This window comes from Dermacentor albipictus, chromosome 1 (genome assembly GCF_038994185.2).
Source record: "Dermacentor albipictus isolate Rhodes 1998 colony chromosome 1, USDA_Dalb.pri_finalv2, whole genome shotgun sequence".
Classification (NCBI taxonomy): domain Eukaryota; kingdom Metazoa; phylum Arthropoda; class Arachnida; order Ixodida; family Ixodidae; genus Dermacentor; species Dermacentor albipictus.
In genome coordinates, this window is record NC_091821.1 from 76,349,343 (window position 1) to 76,364,737 (window position 15,395).

The 15,395-nt window shown below is 41.2% G+C and overlaps 2 protein-coding genes across 15 annotated transcripts in view; one reads left to right on the forward strand and one right to left on the reverse strand.

Annotated features, from left to right (window-relative positions):
* The window catches only part of LOC139048110 (histone-lysine N-methyltransferase SMYD3-like), a 46,348-nt gene extending 45,269 nt beyond the window's left edge, over window positions 1-1,079 (reverse strand). The window contains exons 1-3 of one of the 4 annotated variants that reach the window (XM_070522574.1): window positions 792-1,079; window positions 283-407; window positions 151-214 (exon numbers count right to left, since the gene is read on the reverse strand). In XM_070522574.1, the coding sequence (XP_070378675.1) occupies window positions 151-214; window positions 283-386 (168 nt within the window). In that variant the 5' untranslated portion in view covers window positions 387-407; window positions 792-1,079. Of the gene's footprint in view, window positions 1-150; window positions 215-282 lie in introns of all 4 variants that reach the window. The other 3 variants (XM_070522583.1, XM_070522567.1, XM_070522589.1) reach the window with 3 other exon arrangements.
* The window catches only part of sws (patatin like phospholipase domain containing sws), a 281,522-nt gene that overhangs the window by 68,318 nt on the left and 197,809 nt on the right, over window positions 1-15,395 (forward strand). For all 11 annotated transcript variants that reach the window (XM_070522534.1, XM_070522554.1, XM_070522558.1 and 8 more), the window contains exons 2-6: window positions 1,232-1,313; window positions 1,436-1,530; window positions 1,638-1,717; window positions 6,409-6,546; window positions 9,487-9,646. In XM_070522534.1, coding sequence (XP_070378635.1) covers window positions 1,232-1,313; window positions 1,436-1,530; window positions 1,638-1,717; window positions 6,409-6,546; window positions 9,487-9,646 — 555 coding nt within the window. The remainder of the gene's footprint in view (window positions 1-1,231; window positions 1,314-1,435; window positions 1,531-1,637; window positions 1,718-6,408; window positions 6,547-9,486; window positions 9,647-15,395) is intronic.

Consider the following 15,395-nt stretch of genomic DNA (forward strand, 5'->3'; position numbering starts at 1 on the left):
AGATGATCAATGAACTGTTCTCGTTCTTGTTTCCCAAACGATCATACGAGTATACGTATTCACTAATCAACGAAGCAAGGAAGGCGAAACCAGTAAGTGCAGCCGAACCGACTTCATTGCAATCTGCCATACGCGATTGAGTATTCTCACCTGACATTGCTTGTCGCAAAAGTAGACGTATCTGCACGCAGAACACCGTTTTAGGGTCTCGGATCTTGGAAAAGAACAAAACAATGAAATGTAACAAATGTGTATGCTGACATGATTCACGGAGAGCCTTACTCCAAAAAGCAAAAGTCGCACACACGGCCGCGGCCTTCTTTTCCCAAGACGTAGACGAAAGGTGTTGAGGACAAAATCTCGGCCCCTGCTTCGTACGTGAACATTTCTGCACGATGCAGGGCAGTCTATACAAAAGAATCAAAATACGGCACTCATAAGCTTGTTACAGTCCGTAGTGTCGGCAAGCATACCGACCGGCGAAAGCAGTGTGACTGTCGGTACGTTGTCAAAAACGCGCCTCGCCTCGCTGTGACGATACCGAAACCCCGAAAGCACTGACGGCAAATTTTTGATGAATAAGTTTAAAGTTGGAGAAAAGCTGCCTGAGACAAAACTGCAAAAATGCTTATAAAATATATTCTATAGCTGTCATGATAATTTACAGTACTTTTCTTCCTATGCACTTATTTGACTTTTCGCTGTGATTGACTCTGCCGTTGGAAACATCCGCAAAAGCTAGCCGCGCCAGTGCCAGCTGAGTTCTCTCTGCGAAACAAAACTCTGCGTACCAATGTCCTACCGCATTAGCTTTTGCCATAGCTTTTGCACGGCCTGCAGGTATCATCAAAGCTGGTGCAAGCCCTTGGTTCGCGCGTGCGTATAGGATATGATATTATCGCTTCTAGGAGATCTGATAAGTGAGCGCAAGCGGCATTGCTGCTAGCAACGATCAGTATGTCTGCGCTTCTCAGTCACTTCGAAGACTTCTACTTCAGCAGTCAATATTGGGAATATTGGGAATTTCTAGTACATTCTTCATTCACCGCGGTCATGGCTCACGTGTTCGAGCATCACCTGGTAAGCGTGTTGGCATCTAAAGAGCCGAAGGATGACGATTCTGCGACTGCGTGTTCGTCATCCTTAGCGCTCCCACCGTGCGTTTTCGAGCTCTCCCGTTGTTTTGATTCCGTTCTTGCTTGTTTGTTTCTCTTCTATCTCTTCCTTCTAGGTGACAATATGCACAGTCGTCCTTTTGTCCGTTGCTGTCGCACTAGGAATAATTCTTTTTTATAGAAAAATAAAGAGCAAAGGTGCGTACCTTTGACCCACGATAGCGCAGCATATCGCCTAATGCTTCCTGATCTCAATGCAGCTCTTGTATCCTTCCTCTCTGTTGAGTTCGTTCTGTCAATCTGTCTGTTTTACCTTACAGTGGACGTTGTGCGAGCGCGAATGCTCGGTACTTCGAGGCCCCGCTTTCGTAAGAGGGACAAGGTGCTGTTTTACGGGCGCAAAATGTTGAGAAAGGTAATAGCCATGCCGTTATATAGTAGTCAAAATTCATGGTTCGTGTGGATTGCTCGAGCTTGCTCTCCTAGTATTAGGAGCTCAAAGCGTTTTTTCGTGTACCTTAGGTGAACTTCCTTACAAATCAAGCCACGAGTGGGAGGACGCGACAAAAAAACAGACAAATGGTGCTGCGCTTCGCAAAAAGGTATAAACATGACCACAAGCCGGAAAGTATTATTGACGTTGCTATTATAGCTGGTCTGATCAAGTGTGGTTAATGCTTAAAAGTGTTGATTGATTCACATCCGTGAGCAGGAGGGGCACTTCGAAAAATCTTTTGTATTGACATGTGCTCTCCGAAACATTTTGTGACAACATAGTGCTCCTGCAGCATATTTCGGACATAAGCTGTATGAACTCTGCACCATTTATTAAAGTGCAGGATGTACTGGTGATGTGGGTTCTGTGCTCAATAAATGGAATCATGGTGATATTGAGGCATCACACGCTCCACTAGTTGAACAGCTATAGTAGAACTATTAAAGGAAGTGCAGACAACTTGCATTGCAGTGTGTCGGTTTTCTTGGGAGTCTTTGCCACATCACATTTTTTAATGCGTTAGCATTAGGAGTGTCAAAGTGGGAAAACGTGTATGCGTGTGAAGCCAGTTACGTGCTAGAGGTAAAGAGGGGATGATAGAGCTGAGAAGAGCATATATGTGCATAAGTGTATGTGCATATGTATGCATGCACACAGATATATATATATATATATATATATAATATATATATATATATATATATATATATATATATATATATATATATATATATATATATATATATATATATATTGGAACTGACGGGGGTCTGGAGCAGACAGCCGTCAGCTGTACTTCACTCCTCGAAGAGGCAGGATGTGTCGAATGAGCTCCTGAGCAACACTGCAATTTGCTGAACACAGTTTAAATCATAGATCCGGGATCTCAAAGAGGTGTGACCAAATGCTATCGCATTTCTCTTGCATTTGCCACTAAATCGCCACTTAATGTTTTGTACAGTTTATAGGCTTCTGTGCTTGTAGGATGTTCATGCCTGCTAACCCTCCTGAATTTTTCATAAACTAAGAATTTTTGCTCATTTACGAGCTTATGATGAATGTTACATCAAGTTTTACAAAAAATAAGTTCGGTTTGCGTAAAAGTTTCAAATGTGTTCAAAGCTGGGGGCTGTGCTATCTTGAAAAAAAAAATGCATAAAATAAAAAAAATTGATGCTACCTTTGCACCTTTGTCATCCTTTTGTGGCAGCAGAAAACACCATGTACTAGAGGAGTAGCTGCCTCGATCGCGTTTACTCAGACAAGTTCATGCAGCAGGCAAAATTAGCAACAGCAAAATCGCTAAAAAAAAATTAACTGTGAAAAAAAAATACAGTGGTTTGCTTTGCACTTTCTACTGTTGTGATAAATCATTGTTAACAAAGTGCATATATATGCCACAAACGGTGAATGTTCAGTGCAAACTTTGCATTCTATTAACCCCCCCCCCCTTTTTTTTTTGTCATATCCACAATATTTTTTACAAATTTCAAGTGTTCACAGGTTGGCAGGTGTGGATTTCTTAAAGTATAATTCATCTGGCGCTTATCAGCTTGTCATGCAGTGCTCTGTAGACAGCGTAATTTTAACTTCCTTCTTGGTCAGCTCGTCACACTATCTTCATTAAAATGCCCTTAAATAAGCGTAGAATTATGCCTTTTAGAGGACATGAAGCACTGCCAAAACCTTGTTACGTGCTACTTGAAGTACTTTACTGAAAGGCCAAATAAAGGTCAGCTCATCATGTTGGTAACTTCAACTTTCAGATAGGGGCTCGAAAGAAATAATGCAGTCTCTACTGTGCATGTGCATCAAGATGCAAATTGGGATTTCTGTCCGGCATGCTGTCTTTCAGATATAGGGGTCCACCCTGAACTTCCCTTAAGGCTTTGCATTGGCCAACATGGCAACACCCTTTGAAGAAACAGCACTCGTTTTAGACGAAGTCCGAAAAGATTTATAAGAAACTCGTGACTTTCAGTAGTCAGAAAAGATCATTCAAATCAGTTCATCAAATTAATAAAGGAGAGTAAGTTCCTTATGAAACTTTTTCATTGACCTTACTGTAGCAGAATGCAACATAGGGACTTGGCTTGGTACCCTTGAAAGGTTAAGTTTAGCTGAGAAAGAATTTGTCCTGGTCCGAGGATAAAACCAGCAACCAGCGCCTTTCCAAGAGGACTGGTTGCTCTAACTTATGAGGTAAGCCAAGAGGCAGACAGATGGCATCACGAGCCCGAATTAGTTGACAACTTCGAATTGTTGGAGGCTTGAACGAAAAAGTCTTTCAGATTAGTTTTATGGAAATTCACAAGAAACAGCAAGTTTCCCATATTCATAGAAAAAATTGCTTGAACACATACTGTATAGAATGCTACAACAACAATTTACCTTACTACACTTTGTTGTAGCATTCTGTTATGTGGAACTATCTTAATCTTGTGGGTCTCCAGAACTGATTTGAATAATTAATTAGTTGTACCTTTCAGCACTTTGGGTTGTCGAATAATTTGGATATAAACTACCAGCATTCTGTTTCGTGAGAGCTGACATTTTGGCAAGTTGGTATCAATGCATTACAGAAAAAATAGCACAACTTTATGCGGACGAAGAAAGGATAGGCGCACACTAGTGCTGTCTCGCTACTAAACTTTTATTGAAGACATAGCAATATATATATATATATATATATCATGCTTATCACAAGTTAACAAATAAGCAAAATACTGTGTTTCTTGATAAGTGGCAATTTTTCTGATATGTAAACATGGAAGAATTTTTGCAAATGTAAGGGGGGGTGCTTTGACTTTGTTACTTGTGATAAGTTGGGATATACGAGGTGATATCAAGATGTTTTGAGACTAGTCCTGTTTTGAAGAAAGTAATTTATTCATGTGCATTCAAACACTGTCACCTTTGAAATAGTTCCCTTGAGCAGCAATAGAGCACTTCCAGCTTTCCTGCTGCTTAGTGTATGTATCCTGGGCCACAATTTTCTAGCAATGCCTTTTCCTAGTGGTAATGCCTTTTGGTGCTTTTTGCGTTCATGAGCAGTTAAGTGACACTCCTCAGGCCAAGCATCGAATGTGATCAATTCTGAACACCAAAATTGGCTAGAGGCATTAGCATCAAAGAAGGCATCGCTACAAAATCGTAGCCCTGGAAGTCTATTTTCCAGAACAAGTCGAACACCCATCTGTGATTCGAGCTTTATTCGAGAAATCATGAGAAAATGGAGACTTTTGAGCTAGGTTTTTAATATTGGGAAGAGAGTGAAATAAGCAGGCGGCCACATCTGATTAGTGGGTTGAAACCATGTTGTTTCAGGCAAGAAACTCGTGTGTGCAGAGTGCTTTGTGACAGGCATTGTGATGCAGCATAGAGCACCCCATGCTCGGGACGTTTTTCTGAAGTGGCCTCCCTAAGATGCCATCAAAATTGACCGTAAAACTCACTGTTGATATCCGGGCCATTTTGGATCAATTCCCAAAGCACATACCATGAAAACAAAACAAAACAAAAATAAGCATGCACTTTTTCAAGCTGTGAATATGCCTAGCCTTTTTTTGGTTGTGGAGACAGTTTTTCCACTGCGATGACTAGTTGCTTTGTCTCAGCGTTGCACTTGTACACATAAGTTCATCCCTGCTGATGATCCTTTGCATAAAAGATGGGTCATTCGTCAGGTATCGCCTCAGACAGGTAATTCATCAGGTTTCTCCTCCGCTTATTTTGCTTTCTTCCCAAGATTTAAAAAAAAGCTCAAATGTGGTCATTTTGACACTATTGCTTAAGTCAAGCTTGAATCGCAAAAGGGTGCATGACTCGTTCCGGAAGAGAGGCTTCCAGTACGCATTTGCAAAGTGGCAGGAATGCTGAGAGTGCTGTATCCCTGTGCAAGGAGACTATATCGAAGGTGACAAGTTTTAATGTACACAAGAAATATTTTCTTTAGAACAGAGCAAGTCTTGAAACTTTTTGATACCACCTTTTATATATATTGCCATGTCTTCAACACAAGCTTAGTTGTGAGTCAGCATTAGTGTGTGTCTATTCTTTCTTCATCCATGTAACTTGCGCCTTTTTTTTTTTTTTTGCCAAGCTTCCTGGTTAGCTCAGATAGAGGAGCAACCACCATGGAAAGCTATTGGTTCTGGGTTTGATTCCTAGACCAAGATGAATGTTTCTTCAACCACAAAGTTTTTCTTTCTAAGACACCAAAATTGGTTATATTGTATTATTCTGTTGCAGCAAGGTGGATGACAGTTTTTCTTTGTGTGAACAAATGAAGCTGTAGACTATCACTTTGTCTCATCTCAAGTAAATTGTAAAGATTGGATAATCAGTTGCTCCCATTTGTGAAGCCTGTTGTCATTTTGGGTGATCGTAGGCCTAAAATGAGGCATCCTCTTTGCTAGTTGGGTGGATGAAAAAAAAATATATATAATGCCAAATATAGTGAACTGGATGATATTCAAATTTATTTATATTAATATTCACAATCAATATATTAACAACAAAGTGCATATAAATATAGCATTTCATTCATCATTGTCATTATACAGTTCGATATATTTGCTTTTAGCTGCTGTGGTACTGATAGTGCCAATACTTAAACACCAGCCGCAGAACCTATTTTTGAAACTTGTCGTTCCTGTGTACACTAATGCCAACTTGCACAAAGCTTACTATTCTCAAACCATCTTTTGTAGACTGGTACAGCAAATACTGCATTAATGGCATTCACATTGCCCAGCTAGAACACACTTTTTTTTAATGGGTACTGGCTGGTTTCAGGTTGCTGCGCCTAAAGAGGGACCAGCCACCAACACTGCAAGTCAAGGAACCATCACAGGCATTCCTTGAAGAAGACTACACTGAACAAATGGAGAAGCGCCTACCCCCAGATGTCATTTATATGTTGCGAAGTATACGGTGGGTAGGCAAGAATATATAGTACATGGTGCTTAATCTATTGCATGCATAGCTAAGCTAGGATTGTAAAACCTGTGCGGCTGCTCGACATTGTTAAGATCGTTATCTACTGAATAACGTCTAAATTTTTATGGTTGCTTTTAATTTTATAAGCACTATTCATGAAAGAAGAAAAATATCCAGGAAATGGCTGTGTATGCTGCAGCATATGGGAAATGCGCTATGCTTAAGTGGTCGCTAAACAGGATTGCAGTCGAGTGCCTCTGCAACGAATGCCTCTACAGTAAAGTTACCAGCATAACAAAAGAATAATTCTGTCCCAATTCTATTGTAAACAGTGCAGTGTGCGACCTTTACAACAAACTGACTTGTATAATGAATGATTTCGGAGGCCCCAAGCTCTTCGTTATAAAGGCATTCAACTGTAGTAAGATAAGCAGTACTAGTAAGATATGCTACTGCCATAGCAAAATGACCACGTTTACCACGAGAAGGGTCTTGCTTAGTTGAAATAGGTGTGGAAGACAGATGACAACATCGTGCTAAAGTTTCCACATGAACTCACTGTGACATCATGGATTTTAGCAGCACCTGCTTGGGTCTGGTTTTTTATCAGTAAAAAAAAAAGAGAGAGAGAGAGAGACTGCATTGTATTTTAAAAGAGCCAAAAACACAACATAGCCAGTTTAACTTCCCCACCAAAACAACCCAAATACAAGAAAGTACTTTTAAATCCATGATGTCACATTGATGTACTACCGGGGCTGGAGTTTCAGTGCACCAAAAATGGAAGTTTGGTCTTCATTTTCCCCAGTAATTATACACCTTTGCCTGCATAATGAATGAAAATAGAGTTTTGAAACAAGGCTTGGACGTCGAAATTTATTTATTGTTGCTCTTTAGTGTCCCTTCAAACATGAGTGGGAAATGTACACAAGGCATGCACTATTTATAATCAAGGCTCACCTTTGATGGCATGGCATCCATTGTACTATTTCACGAAGGCACTGATATGTGTGCATGGTAAAAATTAAATTGAGAAATATTGACCACTACTGTGGCACACTACTGTGAGAAGAAAGTGTTAAAAGATGTTCGACCCTTACCAAAATACTTATTTGTGGCAGTTCATATGTGATAGGCAGTTTCAAGTACTGGATATTGGAGTATAATGATTGGGTGTTGGAGGATTAGATGGTTCACGAAGTTAAAAAATTGTATTTATAGTGTGTGTGGGGCTTGCACAGGACAAGTTTAATTAGAGAATTTTGGAGGAGGTCTTTCTTCAACAGGTATAATTAGGCATTGATGATAATTTGCTGTTGTTGTAGTGAAGAGCGCATAAATCTTTAGTGCTAGCTTTCAGCTCATATTGCATTACGAGTATTACAGGCACATGATTTGTATTTTCACCTGTAAAGAGGAGAAAAGAAAAGTGTTTATTTTCACGTAACTGCCACATATTTCATAGTAAATGATCAATTGGTGAATCCTAGCAATTGCCATACTCGAAGAATTTTAAATGTAGCAGAAGTGATAAAAAAGACACTGTGCTCCTCTTCTTGTATAAAGAAATAAACTGAATTCTGCTGAACTATTCTCCTGGTGGCCACTGAATATATAATTCTGTGTTATTTGTTCATTAGGAACAGTTGTATTGGTTTTTGAAAATGCTCACTTTTTTTTTGTTTCTCCCATTATTCTGTTCCCTCAACCCCTTACTCAAGGCGCTAAGTCGTGCTCCCTAAAGAGTTGCATAATATATTGCCTTTTCCTCTTCACAATCACTCTCTCTCTCTCTTTCTCTGTAAGCTGGTAAACCACTCAAAATTATTTTTGTAGTTAATGGTACGCACAAAAAAAAAATAACTGTAGTAGAATGATTGAGAAAATGAACCGATGAATACATCTTGTTTTACAAGTACTTGAGTGGCACCAAGATTAGCCTAAGAAGGAGTAGCGAAAGGAGGTAAAAGGGAACAGTACAACAAATAAAATTGCTTCTATAGTTCTAGAAACTGACTGTAAAAAAGAAAGTGTTAGTGTGCAACACATTATAGTTTTGAACAAGTGAATCATTTTAAGGCAGCACAGTGCATGGAAAATATTGGCCAACCCTGCCCCTTCACCTACATAACCGAATATACTGTACTTATAGATAGCTTACATTTTGTCGCAGCTTACATTTGTAGCAATTGCTATGAATGGGTGGATGTCTGATTTTCCCTTAATTACTTCTCTCCACCTTGCGGGTTTCTGCAGAACTATTACGTCGAACTCTTGCCCTTGCTTCGAGTTGTTGACAAATTCGACTTCGCCCTGCCATCTGCTAGCTGCTTGGTTAGCTCAGATGGTAGAGCGGCTGCCCTGGAAAGGTGGTGGTCCCTGGTTCGAGTCCTGGACCAGGACAAATTTTTCTTCAACTGCGAGGCTTTTCTTTCGAGGAACCCGTATGGGTTTCCTTTGTAGCAATTGTTATGAATGGGTGGATGTCTGAGTTTCCCTTAATTAATCTTGTTGCCGTCTATGCATGCCAACCAGTGAAAGCAATAAAGCAATCTAATTACTTGCTTGAAAAATGTGCCAACTTTTAAAGCTTTTTTGCTTTCCTTGTGCATTGTTTGCACAGCACTAAAGATGTCAGCAACAACTGACCCTGCCTTGTCTTTGGTCCAGTTTAAGTCAATTTTGATTTACCTCTTAGACAGGCTGGTGAAAGGCTGTTTTTTAAAAAAAATTTAAGAAATATCCCACAGGCATATTGTTTGGTTTAACAGGAGAGGTTTTCAAGGTCTTTTACACAGACTGTGTGCTCTGCTTGAACATCTGTTTAATAGGTGCCTTACACTTCTGTAAATAAGGTTTCACATGTGTCACTGCCTGCGAGCATGGTAAACCACTGGCTCATGTTGAATATTGTTTTGCCTTCTTTCTTCCCAGGGTGTTTGGTTTCTTTGAGAAACCCTTGTTTATGGAGCTATGGAAGCACATTGAAACACTGTTTGTGCCCCGGGGCACTATGCTTTTCTCACTTGGTGACAGTGATGACAGCATCTATGTGGTGCAGTCGGGCCGCATCCATGTTCACATCGTTGAGCCTGTGAGTCCCTCTTGTCACATTAAGGCAGCATTGGGCACCTTTGTATATAATGCCACGAATGCTTCTTGGATTTGGTGGACATAATGTTCTTCTTTTTGATTAGCAATTCTCATTAATTTGTGCCACGTTGTGAACTCTTGTGCATCAGTACAAAATAGCAAAAGTCCTTAGCAGCTGGTGTAGTCTTGGCACATATTGTGTGCCTGTGATAGGTATATTGTGTGTGATGTGCATTTTTGTTGCATAAATTCATGAGCACAAGTGGGATGGCATGTACACTCAATATTAAAATTGTCAGTTTTGTCATTCATGCACTGAAACCTTGGTGGGGGCAGAGTGTGCCAGAGTAGCCAGTTCGTGAGATGGCACAACTGCAGTAACTCCTCTATCTTTTTTTTCTGCCCGGTTGCCTGTCTTTCTTGCTTTACATGTTCTGGGAAATGCGCAATTTGTTGAACGTGTATTGAATTGAACGGATACTCTTGCCTTGTGAAGATGTGATATTTCTGGTTCTTTTTAACACAGTGTACTATTATTCTAAAGACGAGACACTGTGCAAGGTCTTGCAGTGAGTGTGTGTTGTTCTGGAAAGCTTATTTATATATTTGAAGAACCAAATTAAGCACATATAAATTAGCAAATATAATCAGTCAATACACACACACACTCATATTTTTCCAAGCTGCACCGATTAAACATACACTAATGACAATCTATGATAGCTTTCTATTGCTAACCTAATAAGGTTTGCATAGTATCTAATGAAACCATTGAGGTAGGGAGTACTACATGCAATAGGAACAATATGCCTTTCATAAATATAAGTAAATTCATCGATGATTTCAGGATGTAGGAAGCACAGCATACATTGAGTCCCATGTTTATGGGTCAAGGTATCCTATGAAGCAGCTGACTGTTCTTATAAATGTTTGGAAGAAACTTGGAGACAAAATTGATGGATATTACATGTCTGCCTGTCCTTCATGCTAACAGTGAGCCTTTGAAGTAATGAAAATTTTCTTTGTGCTCTGAAATGTGCACTTCCCTTGCCGTTTTCTCTCTACACTATACCTGCCTAGACTCCGCACAAGCCTTTATTGAGGTATGGCAGTCTTGGGAGTCCCAACATGAAGGCAGCACTTTTTTTTTCTTTTACTGTGTAGCTACTTAATGCTTTAATGCACATTAGCTCCATGTCCAGCTCAGATGTAGTTTCTTGAGACTGATGCAATCTGGCTTCAAAGCATGTGTCATGGCAAAACAATAAGCTGTAATAGCAAGCTGAAAGGTTTGGCACTAGAGAAAAAATGCATGGAGGAGAAATTCAAAATGTCCATCCTCTTTACATCCTTCTTAAAGAACACTGAAGGCAAGTATTAAGTCAAGCTAAAGAGATAAATTAGTGCTTTAAGGTGTCAAAAAGATTGCTTTTACCGAAAACACAGCTCTTGAGAGTGAGAAAATGATGTGTAAGTGCAAGGCAGCATTGGCAGTGCCACTTTGAAAATGTGATGTTTCGTTCATTCACTGATAGCAGAAAAATTGCGCTGCATTTAGGCGTGAAAGAAAAACCCAGTTTGGCCAGCTTTATTGAATATTCCTTCACAACTCTGATACCACCTGTTCTGACACTGCTCTGTCAGTATGATGCATTAGGTTGCAGCACCCTTTATAAGCAGCCCTCTTGACAGAAAGCAGGCAGTAATTCTCAGCACTGAAACTTTCCCACTCTTCATCTCCAAAATACTATCCATGCCATGCAAGGTGTTTTGTACTTAAGAAGAGCATAAGAGGCACGCAAGCATATGTTGATATCATGTTTCACAACATTGTGGCATTGCACTTGGTTAAAAGCTTGTTTATATTCAGACAGTCAGTGCACTTGGTTCCTGCTGACAAAAAAGCAGCTATGCAATATTTACTGGCCTGCCTACGGGCCTTCATATGGCTTTCATAGATTGCAAAAAGGCATTTAGTCTGTATTGATACCATCAGTCATGGAAGCATTGCATAATTGGGGGTACAGGAAGCATACATGAATATCTTGGCAAATATCTATAAAGACTCTAAGCTACTTTAATTGTCCACAAGAAAAGCAGAAAAATGCCGATCAAGAAAGGGGTCAAGCAAGGAGACAAAATCTACTATGCTATTTATGCTTAGAAGTACAGTCAACGTCCAATTCTCTTGGGCTCCTTTTGGGACCACAAAAACGTATGAAAAATCGGGCAGTCCGAAAAACCGAATGGATGCCTCAGTTTGCCACAACCATGTCCAAAATTGCTTTAAAGGCCTGCCAGTATAATTATAAGCCATCTCGGTGCTCTTACTATGACAGCAGATGGCGGGTGCATGTATGTATAATTAAAGGGTCCCTGAAACGGTGTGGAGAAGTTTTGTAGATGCGTAGGGTACAGTTACAGTAAAAAAATTAGTGGCACAAGCTACAAAAGATTATAAGTTACCCTCCTCCCTAGCCAGGCCTTTTCTCTTCATCTCGTTTGCCCAGTGATTGGGGCTAAGCTCCGCCTTCACTGGCTCTGCGTCACCATATGATGTGTCGTCCACTTCTGGTTGTCTTGGAGCCAGCGTGCATTGTGAGCATTCTGTCACCGCGACGAGCGTGTCCGGTATTCCGGTAACCAGAGGCAAGCTTGGCATTTTGATGGATGGGCAGAGGCGTAGAATAAGACCCCTTCATACTACTACCACTGTGATGAGGGAGCTTTAGCGCAAACGTTAGTGGCCTGCACGGTGCAGCCACTTGATGGTGGAAAACTTAACCAGCCAAACACAGCTTCTATTGCCATAACTAAGTTTAAAACATTTTAAACAGATAACGTGTTCACAATATGTGTTTGCTGAAAATTTACACCAGCAGCAAAGTAGAATATACTTAATTACTGCCACATTAGCTCTGTGTTTGTCTTGTCGAGCTCTGTGGCACCAGGTGTCTGCACCATGCATGCCGTTCATGTTTGTGCCTCCACTCATCCGGTAAAATCCACAGTCCATTTGCTCTTTTACCCAAATACCGGAGATGCTAAAGCTCTCTTTTGTGGTAGTTGGCACTAATTGGATACCAACAGCCTGATGTGCTGCAGCCACTCTACTCACACGGTGCCTTGCAGAGGCACACAATGGCGCAGCTTGATATGTCACTGATTGCTGGATTTGCAGCCCTCAACGTAACAAGAGCGATCTATGGTACTTGTGAAAAGAAAGCTCTAGACTAACACTGACTGCGCAGTTCACGTCAGCATAGAGAACGCAAGCAGATGACACTTTCTGTGTGCCGGAAGTGCTCGACTTTAGGGATAAATTGTTGTTGTGTATTCTCTTCCTATTACTTTTTTATAGAAACAAGATAACCAGCATTCCAACTATTATGAACATTTGTTCACCATAAAGTTGGAAAAATTATCGGTGAAGTGACCTGGGTAGCCAATCGGATAGATCGCCCAGCATGGTGTCAATTGGGCTAACTACATGAATTAGGAGGAGGTGGCTGAAAACTCAAGGGAGCGGTGCCGCTGTTATGGGTAGCAATGCACATTTTTAAAACCTTATAAATTACACGCTTTAAGGCGGAACCGCATGGCGCGATTTCAGGCGCGATTGACGTGCGGATGGTGGGACATGCGCGTCATTTTGACGTGTGCCCAGCATGATCCGTCGTGAAATCACGCCGCCGCGTGCTGCTGCTCGGAGTAGAAAAAAACGCGTCGTGCGGCGCATCCACCAATCAGAGTTCAGGTAAGTCACGTGGCATTTGGTCACGTGGCATTTTGGTTCTTTTTTTGCCACCAGATGGCCCTGCTCTCTGCGCATCTCGAGGGAACCTCTGTGGCGGATTTTTTTTTTTTCTCGGCAGAACTGGCGCGCACGTCAGGGAAAACATATGCTACAGTGATTTCGTTCGCGCATCGTGTTCACCTAAAATTAACAAAGCAACCTTCAACGAGGCCCTAATAACTAAAGTGGAGAAGCGTCCCGTCTCATTGCTAATACTGGCAAGACAATTTGCTAATAATATTACCAGTGTATTGTGCTCGCTCTCTTCTCAAACACGCAGGCCGCACCCACATGTACCTCCTGACCCGCATTTTTTCTTGCTTCAGTATCAGCATCCCCCTTAATAGTAGCAATCGCCTCTTCTGCTCGGTAGTAAGCAGCCGACCCTCCTTTGTATATGTGAAGTTGTAAACAAGCAGCGGCTTCTCAGCATGCGGAAGGTACATAGTCGCAGTTTCGCACACAATATTGCTGCTTGAAATTAAGCTTAACAAGTACACTTCGGAAAGAAATGTCGCTGTCTAATTACACTCAGATTATTTTTATTGTGGTGTTTTGTAAGTTTAAGGGCATATTATATATGCGGTAACAGAGACAATACATGTCGTTGAGAGTTATGTTGTCTGGCAACCTGGAAAACGCGCCGTGAAAGCGCCGCTCCTTTTTTTCGTACGGGTGCTCGCGCGTCGGCGGCAACGCGGGCGTTTGCCGCCCGTCACGTTTTTCGCGAGCGAAAAACGCGCCATGCGGTTCCAGCTTTACGTGGAGTGCTTAATAGTGTCACCTAATGATCAGAAGGACCTACTCGAACGACCCGGTATGTTTGTACAATATCGTCAAAATCGTTTCAGGGCCCCATTAAGAAACGCGTTTTATGTCCTGTGACATTGGCCTCTTTGCACTCTTTGCATGCTTCACCGCAATACACTGCGTGTGCTTCACCGCATAACATCACTATATTGCGGTGAAGCTAATAAGGACTCGGGATTATAAGACTAGCTTTAGACCATTGCCGTGCTTTCCGCACTTCGACGCCATCAGCAAGGATGACGAAGCAAAGTTGCCGCCATTACCGATAGCCGCAAATCATTTAATGAAAGACGTAGCACCAAACATCAGGAAGCTTGATAGCGAATGATGAAGCAGCTAGGGCTAATGACAGCACGTAATGGCTACTACGGCTGCTAACAGATTGGCATCTGGGAGTGCTGGTTTGAGGCTGCGAGATAATCAAAATGGCAGCGGTGGTAGCATCAATTGCTGTTTCGAGCCTGCAGTCATGGCAAAAAGTCCAAAAAAATCATACAGTGAAGGGTTTCAGCGTCCAAAATTTCAGAGGTCCTTATACGTTGACTTTATGGGGTATATGGCAGGGGTGTTAAGGTGTCAGAGTTATAAGGCATGCCCGAAAAATCGGTCATTGACTGTATTCAAGCTATTAGACTGGGGAGGATTGGGAGTGATGATCAACAGCGAATATCTCGGCAACCTACAGCTTACAGATGACATTTTCCTTTTCAGCAATGCTGAGGATGAATTGTAACTAATGATTGAGGACCTTTACAGAGAAAGTGTAAGAGTAGGGTGGAAGAATGATATGCAGAAGACAAATGTAATGTTCAGTACCCTGTGAGAAAAACAACAGTTCATTATTATCACGCTGTACCATTTGTACCAGTAGTGTTGTACCAGTAGTGTTGCTGTACACATTTGCACGTGTCTAAATATATATTTAGACAAGATTGTCTAAATTCATATGACGTGGGTTCAGTTCTATCCAGCACCGAAGAAATTTTAAAGGATTTTTTCCTCATTGAAGTGCAGCACTTGCCCATTAGCCATACCCAGTATCCTAAATTGATTGAAGAGCGGCACATATCGAGTGACCCAAGTTGGCATCAAAGAGGTTCATTGAAGAGCAGCACATACCTAGTGTCATATACTCATTGACTCA